The sequence below is a fragment of the Oculina patagonica genome, chromosome 6 (assembly GCF_052425735.1).
Source record: "Oculina patagonica isolate OP01 chromosome 6, crgOcupat, whole genome shotgun sequence".
Taxonomy (NCBI): Eukaryota; Metazoa; Cnidaria; class Anthozoa; order Scleractinia; family Oculinidae; genus Oculina; species Oculina patagonica.
The window spans coordinates 5536206-5551739 of NC_135763.1; the positions used below are offsets into that span (position 1 = coordinate 5536206).

Genomic DNA, 15534 nt, shown 5'->3' on the forward strand with positions numbered 1-15534 from the left:
AACAAACGGCTCCAGTAGTTTTCGGCTCAGATGAGTCATCGGTGCCCCAATAACTCCACAACAAAGCAGTTCCTTGTTTTTCTTAGTCCGTGGAGCGTGAAACGAAAAAAAAAAAAATGCGCGAGAGGAAAAACGGCGGCCCGAAATCTTTTTATTCGCATCACACTCGACAGACGAGAAGAGAAGTTAAGAGCTGCTCAATGTCTATCCAAGAATCATCCAACTTTCTTCGTACAGCTCCTGAAATCGGGGATGGCGCTTTTCCGAAGGTAACTGCACTGAATTGGTCATTGGCTTTTAGTGTTCAAGATTGTCCATATGTTTATGATGATAAAAGTCACAAGGTTACAAACAAGAGAAATATTTATCTAATACCTTGTAAACTCGATTTCGACCCACAGACCCTGCGCTTTAGCAGCTTCTTGAGAATTACACGTACATGTACCCGTATATATTGATATTTGCGACTTTGCTTTCTACTTTTCAGTATAAATCCTTACGACCCGCCGCACGATAAATAAAATTGCCCTAATTAACCTGAAAAGGCACCTTACCATTCAACAATCCACGCCATTTCTTTCTTATTTTTGATTATCCTCTCCGGGCACATACCGCTATAGGCCGTCCTATTTTTCTACATATATTTTTTTCTGTCCAAAAATCCGAGTTTGAACGAATATAGTTCCACTGCCAGTGTCTTCCCTCGTTGACTTGGTCTCAAGATAAACAATATGGAACAGAGTAAGTTTCAAGAAGTTAAATTAGGTAATAATTGCTATTGTTGAGTGGCTTTAACATTTTTAACCGAACAAGCGATAATTTTGAAGTTTTTGACGACAGTTTACACATAAATGACCTGCGCTGGGCTTTAGACGTTGAAGACCTTTGCAACCTAATTTTTAATTCATTGGTTCTTTCAAGGTGGCCTCTTGTCTTGGCAAAACACCGGCCATTCTACTCTAGTTTCTCGGCCGTCCTATCCACAGCAAAGTAAAAATTATCCCAAAGGAAAATACCATGTGACTATTCTTTGATGCACAAACATGCCACTAAGGAATGGATAGATTGGCTTTCACCCACAGACACGTATTTAATGCGGCATTTCGACAAAGGATTCTCTGTGAGTGGGTTCAACCATGTGTCTTCGATTATTGTGGAAGCTAAAAATATTTCTTCTCATAGTTTGGATTTCAGCTGTCTCAACGTTAAGGTTGAAATCAGGTTAGTGATACCTTCGTTTATCTTCGCCTACAATTCACTATTCATTCTACTAATTGTCTTTGATACAAACATTTAATAATTTACAAGTAGAGGCGTGCTAAACACTTTGACCAATTTGCTGTTTTATTGTTTTCTTTTTTCTTCCTTCCTTTATATATAAGCAATTCAAGCATTATCTGGGCCCAACTATTCCAAACGAAAACGTTCCTAATATTTAATGCTATATACACACAAAATTACCTATTTGTTAATTTGCTACAGCCTATTTGAATAAGGGTTATTTTAAATTGATGGATCTAAAGTCACCCGTTGCTGTTGTGACTACGCATTTAATCTCAATATTTCGTCTGGCGTACTCGTTCTACCAACGCGAAACACGAATAATTATATTTGTGATATTTTTTAAGTAAAACTGATCTAACATGAACACAGTGTAAGCATTTTCTAGAGGGCAGGGAAATGGTTTAACAGATTTGTTTGGTGATTGCAATAATTTCCGCAAATTTGTCGAGGTCAAATCAAGTACAAACACGACAGAAATATGCTACACTAGCTAATAAACACTTCTGCACTGCCTTAACAAACTGCCTTAACAAAATATGCTACACTAGCTAATAAACACTTCTGCACTGCCTTAACAAACTGAATTACAGCAAGTTTATTGTAATGAATTATTTTACTTGAATACATTTTCTTTCGCTCTAGCAAAACACCATAAAGACCATAAAGCATCGCGGCGTTACCATGTCAACGATTACCACAACAGCTCTCTGGCTTCAAGACGAACTACGTATCGTATAAACATGCCGATGAAGGTGGCAAAACTCATTCTCCCTCAAATCACAAATAAAAACCAGGAAACAATCATCAGAATATTTCCAGACAAATCAGCTCCGACGCAAAATCAAAGCGGGAGTAATTACATGTTAAGCCTCAGTTATAAGAAGCTCAATGACGATAACCTTTCGAACAAACTCAAGGTTGGGAGGCGGGCTTGCTATTACGGAAAAGGCCCAGGGTGCTGTTCATCTTGTTGTCCTTCGTGTAAGTACTTATCTTTCTGTTTATTGCCCACGTTCGCTCTGTGGCACATTCCTGCAGGGAATCATTGGGACATCTTTTGTTTAACACAACTGCCATGTTTCCCTGCATGTACGTTTCATGGATGCAACTAGGTACTGTGCATGATATCATGTTTACTTGACTCGTTAGTCTCCAAAATATACATGTACTTGGCCTTTAAATTTGGCTGTCCTGTTGCTTTTCTGCTTTGTTTTAGTTTGCTTAGCACTTCCACTATTATTCTGCTTAACGAATATCTAAATTCAATTTACAATAGATTACTGCCAAGAGGGAGGCGCGGTGGCCTTAATGGTTAGCGCGCTCGGCTCCGAGTCGAACGGCCCGGGTTCGAGACCTGGCCGGGGCGCTGCGTTGTGTTCTTGGGCAAGACACTTTACTCTCACAGTGCCTCTCTCCACCCAGGTGTATACATGGGTACCGGCGAACTTACTGCTGGGGGGTAACCCTGCGATGGACTAGCATCCCATCTAGGGCGGAGTAGCAATACTCCTAGTCGCTTAATGCTACAGAAACCGGGATAAGCTCCGGCTGTATGGGCCACTTAGGCTCGGACACAGACTTTCCTATTTTACTGCCAAGAGCAAACATTGAAACCTGGTTTTTAATACTAAACTACACCAAGATGAAAAACTAGTGAAAGCAGACCACCAATCCTTCATTGTGCGTGGAGTTTAAATACCTCCTACTGATGTCTGATAATTTATATTTAGGAGTTTTATAAACATATTAAAGCAAAAAAACAATAACAACACCAACAACGAGTTTTTATATGCTTAAATCGCGTGAACGAAAGTAATCAATTCTTGTAGAATAATTCCCGCCTTATGGTCACCCTTGCCCTTGTATAATTACAACTAAGTAATAATAAAAGTATATTTATTTCTTGTTTTGTTTTGTTTGTTGCAGCAATGTGTAACCCTTCCATGTTACCAGGTAATATTACTAAATAAATGTGTTAAAGAAATAAAAAAAAAAAAACGCAAGTATCCACCATCAGTTTACATGTCTGGATCAAACTTGTTCTCAGGGCTTTTCCAGGGGAACGAGGTTGTGCTTGGATGACAAAGAGGGCGTGGCTTACTTACCAAGCCTTAAAATGTTATAATCACCTCCCCCGAGGTAATAATAGCATCATAAATCGAGTTTCTCGACCAAAACTTGATAGAGGACGCGTGTAACCTAAGCCACGTGCTTTATGGAGCTATAATAAACTCGAACTGACCAATCATAGCGCGTGCATTTCTCCAAACATTGTATAAAGATATAAAGCTACTAATAAAATAAAGTAATAATGAGCAGAACAAACGTAGGAAAGAGTATTTACTAACTCATAAGAAACCAGAGCGTTTTATGAGTTTTGCATAATTAATGCTTTTGCAATGAAAAGCGAAATCAGGATTTGCCTTCACCACTAGCTGGCCACCGACACTAACATGTATGGTTGTTTTACGTGAATAGTTGCTTTATATTGTATACTAAAACAGTGATAATATTGCGCTAAAGGATTACTTTTGACTAGTTTATACCTGTCAAAAATAACCATTTTTCTCGCGCGCATTGTTCGGAGGTGAATAGCCTCCAGCGAAATATCGCGGAATATCGCCTGATACTTAGCCGACAAGGCCGTAGACCGAGTTGGCTAAAATCGGACGATATTCCGCAAGATTGAGCAGGATAATTGTTTTATTACTCAACAAATTGTCAAGGAAACACATTCTGCAGAAAGAAAAACTATAATTATGCAGCGCTCTACAAGACTTCAGACGAATCTTCGCATTCTACATATATCGCAGGATATCTGTTATGTACGGATGACAGATAACGTTAACATTTTGACCATATATTGGCAGAGCGCACATTTGTTGAATAATAACAAAGGATATTCGGAGTTTGAGTACGTAGCCAATCAGCGCGCGCCAAAAACGCTATTCACTGTTTAACAAATGGTAAACGTCACAGCGTGCACTATTGAGTTACAGATGCACGCGGGAGGTTGCTAAGCACGAAAGATGCGTAAGAGTCGCCCGAGGCGATAGCCGAGGGCGACTCTAGCTTCTTGAGTGCTTAGCAAACCTCCCAAGTGCATCTGTAACTCAATAGTGCACGCTGTGACGTTTACCATTTGTTTTATAGCACAACTTTTAGGCGATTTATTAAAGTTTCTTTGAGGTAAAAGTGCGCGCGCTTATTTAAACAATTGCGTGTAGTGCTCGCGTAAGCGCTGACGAACACCCAAAAGAAAAAAAACAAACAAAACAAAGTTTTGAATTATTTCAAACTTGCATTATACCTCAAAGTCTTCAGCGTTATGGAAAAATAGGTTTCTTATGTTTAGCTTTTCAAATTCACAGGAAAATCGAGAAAACAAGTAAAAACTCGTTAAGTAGTGGCACTTTCTTGTGCCATGTCGCAACAGATCAGCGCGCGCGCTCAAGTTGAAGCATACGTCAGCGTGCACCCATGGGCAAATAGTAGACGCTAAATTAACCAATCAGAACGCGCGCTTTACTTTAGTTGTGCTATAATTTAGTATATACCAGAAACCCATAAGGGTTGAAACGTGTAACGCGCGCGCACAGCGTTTGAATATTCATTTTGCTAAGTACCATATTTGGAATCACGAAGAATTTGTACGCGAATGCTTTATACACGTAATGGCACACGCAACATAATTTTTGGTTTTGCGGTTGAATTGAATTGAATTTCGACCTAAACACCGTAATTTTCTTACAGAAACTAAAGAAATACAAAAAAATTAACCAAATTTAACTTTATTCAAGCAAGCTTGTTCAAAAACAAGATTACGCCATCAAGCGCGAGCTAGCGACGCTGTGAATTTAATCCAAATATAGTAATTTTGATTGGTTAAATGTTACTCGTGATTTTCCAAATATGGTACTTAGTGTAAAAGAATGTGCAAACGCTTTGTACAATGTGAATCATAGGGAGTTACACGTTTCAACCCTTATGGGTTTCTGTATATACTTATATCTTCTACTTATTCGGCGCAAATTAGCATGTGAATATGATCAAATGCGCCTACATCAAGTTAATTTAAAACTTAAAAAGAAGAAAAACAAACAAATTTACAAATATTATATGAAGATATATATAAGAATACAATATATAGTAATTCACTAAATAAATTCACTAAATAAATCTTCTTCTCTACCTAAACTGATTTTACTTGACGTTTTTCAGGATCGTGCGTCTGCTGTCCGAGTAAGTAACAGTTCTTAATTAGTTGCTGAATATTTGCAAGTTTAGTTATTGGCCCTCTGATTACCGAAGTCGTTTAATAAGTAATGTTAATCATCACACATAAATTATTTCATGCATATAGCTAAAACCTGCGCAATTTAGCAGAATCAACACATAATTTTTATATCGATTCAAAGCCCATCGCGCGGTGAAGGGTTACACAATTCACAAATGAATTCGAAGGTTACGAGCTTGAGTTTCGTTGAAGTTTGCGATGATCTCTTTCTCTTTCGTGTTGTTAGTGCCGGTCGACATATTAGCCACTATTTACTAATTTCATATTGTTATTTTTTTATTGCATATTAAACTTCGCTTCAGTTTGTCCACAGCCACGTAAGCATGTTTTTGCTTTGCCTAACACCATAGCTATAGCTTACATACTTTTATATCTATATATTTTAATATAATGCTCAGGAAATGCCAGTAGAGTACAATCGTGTATTAGTATTATATTATAAAAAAGCATATACATGGACTCAACTGAAATATTTTCAGCTAGTAAAATTACATTGAACAAGAGGAATTAAAGCTTCATATACTTTGATCTCTGCCCTTAAATAAGTACCGCCGATTGTTAAAATTAGTTATCTTATCTTATCTTATGACTTTTTATTCGAAAACGTTTGGTTTTTATTTGAACATATTATAGCCTTTAAACCTTAAAAAAAACATAATTTAATTGCTACCTTTATTATTCACAAAGTTATTAAAAGCTTTTGTTAAATTATTTTCAGCTTGCTGCTGCTGTTGTTGTTCCAGTTCACCACCTCCACCACCCCCTCCCCCCAAGAAGCCACCGCCTCCCCCTTGCCCTATGGTTTGTCTACCGATTTGCCTTCCCTGCCCCAAACCACCTCCGTGCCGCCCAATATGTATACCCCGCCCGATAATCAGGCCTTGTCATCCCCCCCTGCCGCATACCCGCACCACCAGTGACTGGACCGATCAATGGTCCATGCCTCCCGGCACCACCCATCACGGGACCGTGCCATCCACCCTGTTTACCTCAGAACCCAGTTCCACCCGTTCCGCTTCGTCCTGCTCCACCAATGATCGTAAACAGACCAGTTGTGGTAGATCATCCCTTAAAGGGCCCTCCAATATTCATAGGTAAGTTACGGCGTTATTTTAGTTGGTTGAAAAAGTTGGTGTTCTGCTAATTGGGTTCATGTAGCATTACTTTAGAGTAACGTTACTTGATGTTATTTTTTTAGTATTGAATATCACATGAACTCGAGTGCTTTTTATTCAGCTTAATTAGCTTCTTAGTTATCCCGAGTAAATTTATCTTTTTTTTGTATTAATACGTTATGTTGTGTTTTTGTCATATTATGTAAATCTAATAAAGCGTATGTTATTGTTGTTGTTTTGCAATGGGGAATAGACCTGTTTCGCATGGTTGGTTTGTTTTCCCATTGCAGACGATGTGATGCTCTCTAGAGAATTTTTACTTTTATCCACTTAAAATTATTCATTCATATACACGCGACTATTTTAAAATTTAAAAGCAAGAATTCTCAAGAGTATCATCACATGGTCTGTAATGGGGCAACAAAACGCCCAAGCGAAAAAGGTCTATTAGCCTGAGTGAATGAGGCTGCTGGGTTTTTGCGGTCCGCACTCATACATAATGTCAGTTTCTTAAATCTCTTTATCATATATATAGCGAGAATTTTAAGAAATAAACCTTGCAAATAGAGTTCTATATTTGCTATATTTCACATGTGAAAAAAGCGATACGTCCAATCAGCTTCGCGTATAGCTTTCTTCACATGTGAAAAATATTACCAATCAACGTCTGGAGTGGTACGACTTAACCAATCACAGTGCGGGAATTCAAATGGTTTCCAACAAGGTCGAGAAAGCGAGCTGCAAGTTTGCTCCCTACGGCAGTTTATGTTTCGAAAACATGGCTACATGTTTTCTTCCTTTACACAAGCTTGCCTTTTAAGAACTTAATGGAAATGCAAGCCAACAGAAACACGCTAAGCAAAACCTAAAGAATACAGCAGTGATAAAAATCATTCTTCAAAGGCGAAGCGAAGACAGGCGAAGGCGAAGTGTCGATAAGTGAAAGCGAAGACAAGACTTCAAAGCGAAGCGAAAACAGGCGAAGGCGAAGTGTCGATAAGTGAAAGCGAAGACAAGACTTCAAAGCGAAGCGAAAACAGGCGAAGGCGAAGTGTCGATAAGTGAAAGCGAAGACAAGACTTCAAAGCGAAGCGAAAACAGGCGAAGGCGAAGTGTCGATAAGTGAAAGCGAAGACAAGACTTCAAAGCGAAGCGAAAACAGGCGAAGGCGAAGTGTCGATAAGTGAAAGCGAAGACAAGACTTTCATCGGAACTAACAACACATATGCGGACTTTCTAAGAATATTCAGGCACTTTTGGGATCGTCTTGGTTAAGTCAACTGCATTTTTAATCTGGATTTACGTGGTAATTATTGTTAAATTAACCGACTCATTGTGTTGCCACAATTTGTTCCCAATTCGCCAGTTGATTCGCCAGTAGTTTATTCGCTTGTGGCGAAGTTTCCTCGATGCGATACGAAGTTTTTAACGTTAATGTAACGTTGTGTGTTTATTTAAATAAAGTTTTATCTAGGAGAATTTGTCGCCAGTAATTTTTCTTTTTTACATGTATATTATTGAAATAGCTATGTGCATTTGCAGCTTTGTTTTCTCGCGCCGTTAACTGCAGATGTTGTATGTCAAAGGTTTCAAACTGGAAAAATCGGCGTAAAGTGTTCAATGGTTTAATTCTCGTTATATATATATAATAAACAAATTACAGCATAGAAAGTGCTTTGTACGGATTTTTATTCACTCGTTGCAAAACTTTGGTAAACTCACTTGTTCGCTACGCTCACTCGTTCGTTTTCCCGAAGTTTTGCAACTCGTGAATAAAAATCCGTACGGCGCACTTTCTATGAAGTAATCTATATATCCAACACCTCTATACCAATAACTCTTCAGTAGACTTTCTCGCTCATTTTCAGTTCCTCAAATATGAGAGAAAATATTAAAAAAAGTATTGAGTGAAATTGTGAGGTTAAGTACTACAAATCAATATGTCTCGTTTCCTCGCAAAACTTTAATTTTTTTTTTACAGATCAGTGTAGGGATGTCTTACCGGAATGCAGAGACTTTGCAAAGAGGGGAATGTGCAATCACCCATCACCTTTCCACAGCATCCAGCAAATAAGAAAAATATGTGCGTTCTCCTGTGGCGTTTGTAACGGGTGAGTACAAACAATATCATCCACTGCTGGGATAATGACGTCACATCACGTGACAATTACATCATAATATCAAAACAGCCGCCATCTTGAATCCGCCATCTTGGATTTTGATTTTTTTTTCAAAACGTCAGAAAACCCCCTAAAATTACTGGAAAGTACTCACAACAAATAAAACTGTGCTTAAAACCCGTAAAAAGGTCAAAATAATTGCTTTAAAGTAATTTTTCATTGATAGAAACACGAAAATTACAATTTTGAAAATCATGCCTGTCAAAATGCCGTTTCCATGGTGACGTCAAGTTTCTGACAGAATGCAACTAACCCTACCAAATTATTCTTAGATAAATTTTAGATAAAGTATGGCAGCGTTTGGTTGAATATTGAAAAAGTTATAGTCGTTCAAAGTCAGCGCGGGCCCTTTTCGTCCCCCCCCCCCCGGTCTGGATAGGGGTAATAACGTGACAGCCATGTTTGCTTTGTAAAAACGATACGATTTCACTTCTTTGGGTGGCATTTTATTATTATATGGGTATTTGATTCCCGTCAGGGACTCAGAATTTTTTTGTCCCATACTCGCGTTACATTTCATATTTTCTCGATCATGGATGTGTTTGCACCTTCTCGTCTTCATCCCTCCTTAGCTTCTTAAAAAGTTTATAGTAAAACGCTATTATTTGCTATTCATTTTTCAGTTACGACGAGAACGCAGCACTGCTTCGAAGACACACGAAATCGCGACTTTATGTTAGGCCTGCATTGCGTGCAAAACTAAACAGAGCCCTGGCACAGATCATCCAAAACCATGATCTTGAAGGCAATTCCACGCTGGAGCCTCAGCAGAACAAACCTGGTTGCAAGGAGGAGCAAACAGGAAATAAGAAAAGTCATGATACCAACGATTTTACAGCCCAAACACGTGATATGAAGTTGTCAGATGATGCTGGACAAGACGAATTGAGTGGATCAAGTGGATCTTCCAAAAGTTTAAAAGATATCACATGAACAAAAGGCTTCGTATAGGGAAAAGTCATTGCGAATTCTCTACGAGTAATTATTTTGTAGCATAGCAAAGATACATGTGAGACATGCGATGGTCACGAGTAATTTTTAAAAAAGTGTCGAAACAAGCAAAGTTCGATTGTATTGTTATTTATATAGAAATAAAAACTCCGAAAGAGTTTTAAGTAGTCAGAGAAATACGAATAAAATTTATATTTTTATGATGAATTTTGTTTTCTTATACAATTAACAAACCTGCGTTAAAAATGAGACATGTCGCAAGGTAGTTCCACGGATCTGAAATCAATGCATGGGTTACTTTTGGTGAGTCATGCCCCTGGCCTGGTTGCCTTTCACTACATCTAACAAACAAACAAACAAAACAAGCAAAGAACAAAAACAGTCACAGACAAAACTCCCATCTCGTTAATGCTTGCTCTATATCATGAACATTTTAGACTCGAATATCAACCATATCTTAAGGGGAAACTACAGTTTAAATGAAGGGGATAATGTATCAAACTGTTTTATTATCCAAGACAATTCAAGGTTATTTTTTTGTACGCCTTGAGAATCAAGATTTCCACTGTGAAAAGTTCTCCCGCAAAAATTACTTTTGCCAATTTATCGGCAACAATAAACAAGCGGTTAAAATAACAAAAAAAGGATCAGAGTGCATCTCTGAAGGCGGTCAATTGTTTTCAGGAAATGATGTATTCTCTTCTGTCTAATACCGTAAAATTCCGGTTATAAGCCCCCCCGCTTATAAGTCCCCCCCCGGTTATAGGCCCATCTTCCTGGAAACAAAAAAATACATCCGATTATAAGCCTCCGCGGATATAAGCCCCCCTCTACCGGACGACAGTACTAAATATGACTAAATGTTGCTTTATTATGCGTTTTTAACTAAAAAACGTATTTCCATCAACACTCTCGTGGCTCGTTTCGAAACGTTTTTTCATTCCGCTTATAAGCCCTCCCGGATATAAGCCCCTCCGCTTATAAGCCCACCGAAAACCCCCTTTCGAAGTTCTATAAGCCCAGGGCTTATAACCGGAATTCTACGGTAAGCCGAGAAAGATAGTGCAATGCTGTTTGTAGTTTATATTAAAGGAAGGTTTGTTTGGGGTGTTGTTTAAAGGTCGTGACAGATGATTAGCAACCAGATCGAGAACTCATGGTCAATACGATTTATTAACGGGTGATTTATTATACTTGAACTACCAATCAAGATATTGACCTGTGGAACCTGTTATGTAATCCCAGTAAATAAAACCGGCGGAGCATCTTAAAAACTAAACCTTCGACAGCCAGAAAATAGTTTTCCTGGTGCAAGGAAAAAATCATAACAATAAAAATGTTTTAAAGGTGTATGACTTCTTGAAAAATTTGTACATTTATAAATGCTATAATTCATTTGGATTTTTATCACCAACTAATTACCGTTATCATTTATATTAAGGGTGGCCGCACTCCACTACCCTGCACTCAGATATTTATTCAAACGGATAGGGCCTCCTGCTGCTACACCCTCAGACAGAGGTTAACTAGGTTATCATAAATAATCCATTCTTGTCAAAACTGGAAACATTATTTAGTCGCGCTCCGCCTTTATTATGTCGTTTTATTTTGTCGCATGTCTTAGGCTATCTCTGGTTATTATGCTGCTTATTGCTGCAGCCCAAGCAGGGGACCATACAGGTATATCTACTGTGTGATTGTCACATTTTTTTGTTTTCAGTTTTAACAATTAGCACTCAACACTTAAGATCGACTAATTAACACATCGGAAACAAATAATCATGTTATCTTAATGTTTGTGGGGATTCAGAAAATTAAATTAACAGCATAATTATAATCTGTCATGAATTTATTGCCAAAACACCCGGATAAACTGTCAAAACATAAGGGAAATGGTCAAAACTATTTTACTCAGACAGGACCCACCACTCTGCAAAGAGACGACAGGTGGTCTGTTCATGTACCCGACCTTTCCCACCTTTAAAGATGGTGTCTTGTTTGTAAAGCCCCAGCTCTATCAGGAGTACAAGGTTAGGAAAAAGATTCAAACCTCCTTGTGCCATTTCTCCAGCAATACAAGCTTCATGCACACCAAATATAAAAGTCTCAACTTGAATTTTGAGGTCAATAAATTTTGTCCATTTGGCTAATCAGACAGGTGGTGTCTTGCATAGCCCCCCTCCCCCCCCCCCCCCCTGATGTCCAAGTTACATGTGGGCGATCAGGATCAAAGCCCTTGTTCTTATAAAACTCTCTGCATCGTTGCTTGAAGCGCCAATCCGCCAGAGTAATAGACCCTCACATATAGCAGGGATCGAAAAAAAAAAAAAACCATAACATGTACACACACAAGAGAATGTAGTTGACGGCCGTGGATATCAATGCAGTATATGTAAGCCCTGGGGGGAATAATTTCAATGTTGAGATAATTATTTGTAAGAATCGACTTTATATCATCTTTCCGTGTAACAACATTTTCTGTGTTTGCATATAACCTGTGACTGCTTATGTTTTAATTTTCTCCAGCAGTGCAGAAGCATAAATACTATAAGAGAAATGGTGGCGACAGAGCGACCAGAGCACATCTTCTCTGGGATCTGATATTAACAAGAAATAACCTTAGACTAAAAAGAAATTCAAAAACTCGTCCTTTGCACATGTCCAAGAGTAAGGAGGTTTACACTGTTCCACTCAAACTTGGTAAGTGCATTCAAGTCTGGAGAAACAGTAATAAATTAATAAATTGATCACGTGACGCGAAAGTGTTCACCCTCGGAGGGCACAAGGAGGGCACTATCAATGCCCGGATGGATAGTGCCCGCACGTGAAGTTTTTTGTAAACAAGCGTGCCTGCAGACAAAAACCCAACCAAATTCACTGCATTAAGTGGGTTTCTTGTCTGGTTTTGTTTCGTTTGTTAAATTTTGGGATTCAATTGTGGTTTTTTTTCCTGAAAAGTAAAGAATAATTCACGATGCTCGCTTTTGAATGAGCGCGCGGAAGAAAATTTAGTGGTGAACAATAAAAACGATAGAGTGTTTCAGTCTCGGAATTATCGGTCTGGCAAATGCCCCTTGGAAATTTGATGTTCTTAAAACTAGCATACAAACCATCGAAGCTTCTCTTCCCGGGCTAATATTTGTTTTAAGAACATCAAATTTCCGCGGGCAACTATCAGTCGATAGTTCTTCGACAGAAACATGACTTTTTAAATAGGACGCCTTGCAATTTTCGGCTTTGTAAAAAAGAATGTTACGAACTGAATCAGCCTTTGTGCATTAATTTCTTCACAGGACTTTGCACAGATCAACATCCAATGTGTAGCTCCTATGCATTAAATGGACTTTGTGACTGGCCTGGACTCTTTCAAGACCTGAACAACATTCATCAAATATGCGCATTTTCGTGTGGATACTGTAAAAAGTTAGTACACATCAAGAATTCCATGTTTTTAGTTTAACTTTCCTTTCATCAATACACCAATATCAGAGCAGAGCAGTGACCGGTGGGGTTACTTTTCAAGCTGCCTGTCAATGTTTTAACAATACTAATACGCTGTTGCAAACGCTGAGCTGACACAAACAAACAAACAAAAAAGCAAACAAACAAACAAACAAATGAAACAAAACAAACGAACAGACAAAGAGAAGAACACGAAATAGAACGGTAGTCAGTTTAACTCACCCTACTAACGTATAGTTCATTTATCGCCAGGGGTGTTTATTAAAAACTCGGCCTTAAAAACCCGGCATTTATTTCTGCTTCGGCATTTTGTAAGCAGTACAATGTTCATCAGCGTCCTTAACTCCAATTAGATCGTGCGGTCCGGGGTCGAACCCTGAGTGTGTTCTTGGGCAAGACACTTAACTCTTATATTGCCTCTCTCATCCCAGGTGTATAACGGGTACCAGCGAATTTATTGCTAGGTGGGTAACCATCACTAGCATCCAATCGGGGGGGTGGGGGCAGGGAGTAGAAATATTGCTAGTTAATTATTCCTAAATCAATCAACAAAACAAGAAAATGATTCCATTGTAGCTCACTGCCTTCGTCTCAGCTCTGCTCAACAACTATAAATCTGTGAATCAGTGAAGTGAAGAGGGCATTTCGCCTATGTAAGTTTCCTTAGCTTGAGTAAAAATAAGTCTGTTTGCCGCTTTTTCTTAACGCTTTAAGACTCCATGGCCGATATATCGGCCATACAAAGCATGCCACACAATTTTGCTCAGCGGACGCTCTCTATTTAGTTCCCAGCCTTCCCCTGCAGTGCAACGCCTGGGAAAACAATTCTCCACCATTTGTAGTCGTTTTGCGCGCGTTTCTGCGAGATTTTTTGGTCAAATTTCAATCGTTATGAAGAGACAATATTGAAGTTTATGAGTGAAATGAAGGTTCTCTTGGCCCAGGAAGGCTCCTCCACATTTGTTTTTGTAGCTAGGGAGAACAGTAAACAGCAATGGAAGCATTCTGGCATGATTTTTACATCAAATTTTGGTATTTTCTGACTTTCTAAGAAAATGGTGAAATCCAAGATGGCGGATCCAAGATGGCGGCTCTTTTGACGTCACGTGACAACATATAGAGACACATCCAACAAAATTTATGTGATCTTGTAGAGTAAGCTAAGGGCTTTCTACTCAGTGCAAAATAATTTTGCTGTGCCTTAATAGAAGGTAAACCCTGGGGAGGGGTTCCATCCACCCATCACCCCCTTGTACGATGGTGGGGGTGTGAGTTTGCTTGTACGTCCGAGGGTTAATATGTCAGATGAAACAGACAATAGAGCAAATTTATACACTGGTCCAAAATTGAAGAATTTCACTGAAGAATCAGCTTTATGAAATATTATATACATAACGCCAAAGCTTTTTAAGCGCAAATGTCCCGACAAAACGCCTGTTGATACGCTGTCCAATAAAAGCGGGCGAGGGGACTTTTTAAGTGGCGTTCATTCAACATACGGCGTTTTAAATGCAATGTGATTGTCAAACGTTGTTCATTGTGTGTCATTTCTTTTCAAAGGAACATGCCAAATGGGGGAATTGACTTTGTCGGAGCCAGTTGGAATACACCATGAAAGATAACAATCTGCCAATGTCAGGCAGGCTCTTATACAGCAAATCTAAGTAACTGTACAAATGAAAGGAATCAGAAAGATATACATGTATAAGTGCAGTTTTAGCATATTATTTTCTTAGCTGCGTAGCTTGCGGGATAAGGGGGAGCTCAACTCCTCGCCAATCCTTTCGCGGCTTGGCCACCCGAGTTGATCAACTAATTAAAACACTTCACCGAAGAAAAAGCACTCGTACGCGAAAATTCCGCCCGCTACGTATAGTAGGCTATCATTTTTATGAGATATGTAGTTTACCATATTTGGAAATGTAACTATCTATATATGCGTAAGAACTCACTTCATTGACAATTTCTGGAATGATGAAACTATTATCCTGCGAACTTGCAAAACATCGTCTGGATTTAGCCAACTTGAACTGGCCATTATTGGGCCAATTCCCTGCAGCTGGGTGCCAGAGGCTTTATTTCCATGCGCATGCGCTTTTCCCGGTTTAAAATAGCCGCGCATCGATACACGCATGCTCGTCGTTAAGAACCGTTGACTGAGAACTGTCATGTGTAGGCCGCGCTTTAAAAGGTCTTCAGATAGCTCCGTTTACAGCTGTATCATTTTTTTAACATGTTTCGAATA

At 38.9% G+C, this 15534-nt stretch overlaps 1 protein-coding gene and 1 pseudogene across 3 annotated transcripts; both read left to right on the top strand.

The window, feature by feature from the left end:
• Positions 1–932: 932 nt before the first annotated feature.
• LOC144658487 (uncharacterized) lies at positions 933–10026 on the top strand (annotated as a pseudogene). The gene is made up of 8 exons (XR_013571727.1): positions 933–1221; positions 1927–2265; positions 3211–3237; positions 5506–5526; positions 5884–5898; positions 6300–6675; positions 8678–8807; positions 9500–10026. The product of XR_013571727.1 is annotated as an uncharacterized LOC144658487 (transcript).
• A 1362-nt stretch (positions 10027–11388) lies between these two features.
• Positions 11389–15205, top strand: LOC144658507 (uncharacterized). 2 transcript variants are annotated; one of them, XM_078518939.1, is made up of 4 exons: positions 11389–11507; positions 12357–12527; positions 13121–13250; positions 14850–15205. In XM_078518939.1, exons 1-4 carry the CDS (start codon positions 11423–11425, stop codon positions 14902–14904), a joined length of 441 nt encoding a protein of 146 aa, XP_078375065.1. In that variant the 5' UTR covers positions 11389–11422; the 3' UTR covers positions 14905–15205. The 2 variants fall into 2 exon arrangements, with proteins under 2 accessions (XP_078375065.1, XP_078375066.1); XM_078518940.1 differs by having other exon boundaries at positions 11431–11507; positions 12354–12527.
• The last annotated feature ends 329 nt before the right edge of the window (positions 15206–15534 follow it).

What these genes read in the sequence shown, in the direction of transcription:
- LOC144658507 (XM_078518939.1), top strand. Translation starts at nt 11,423, where the DNA reads ATGTCGTTTTATTTTGTCGCATGTCTTAGGCTATCTCTGGTTATTATG. An exon ending in CCAAGCAGGGGACCATACAG is followed by an intron (nt 11,508 to 12,356) that starts GTATATCTACTG and finishes TTTCTCCAGCAG; the next exon opens with TGCAGAAGCATAAATACTAT. An exon ending in TCGTGTGGATACTGTAAAAA is followed by an intron (nt 13,251 to 14,849) that starts GTTAGTACACAT and finishes TTCTTTTCAAAG; the next exon opens with GAACATGCCAAATGGGGGAA.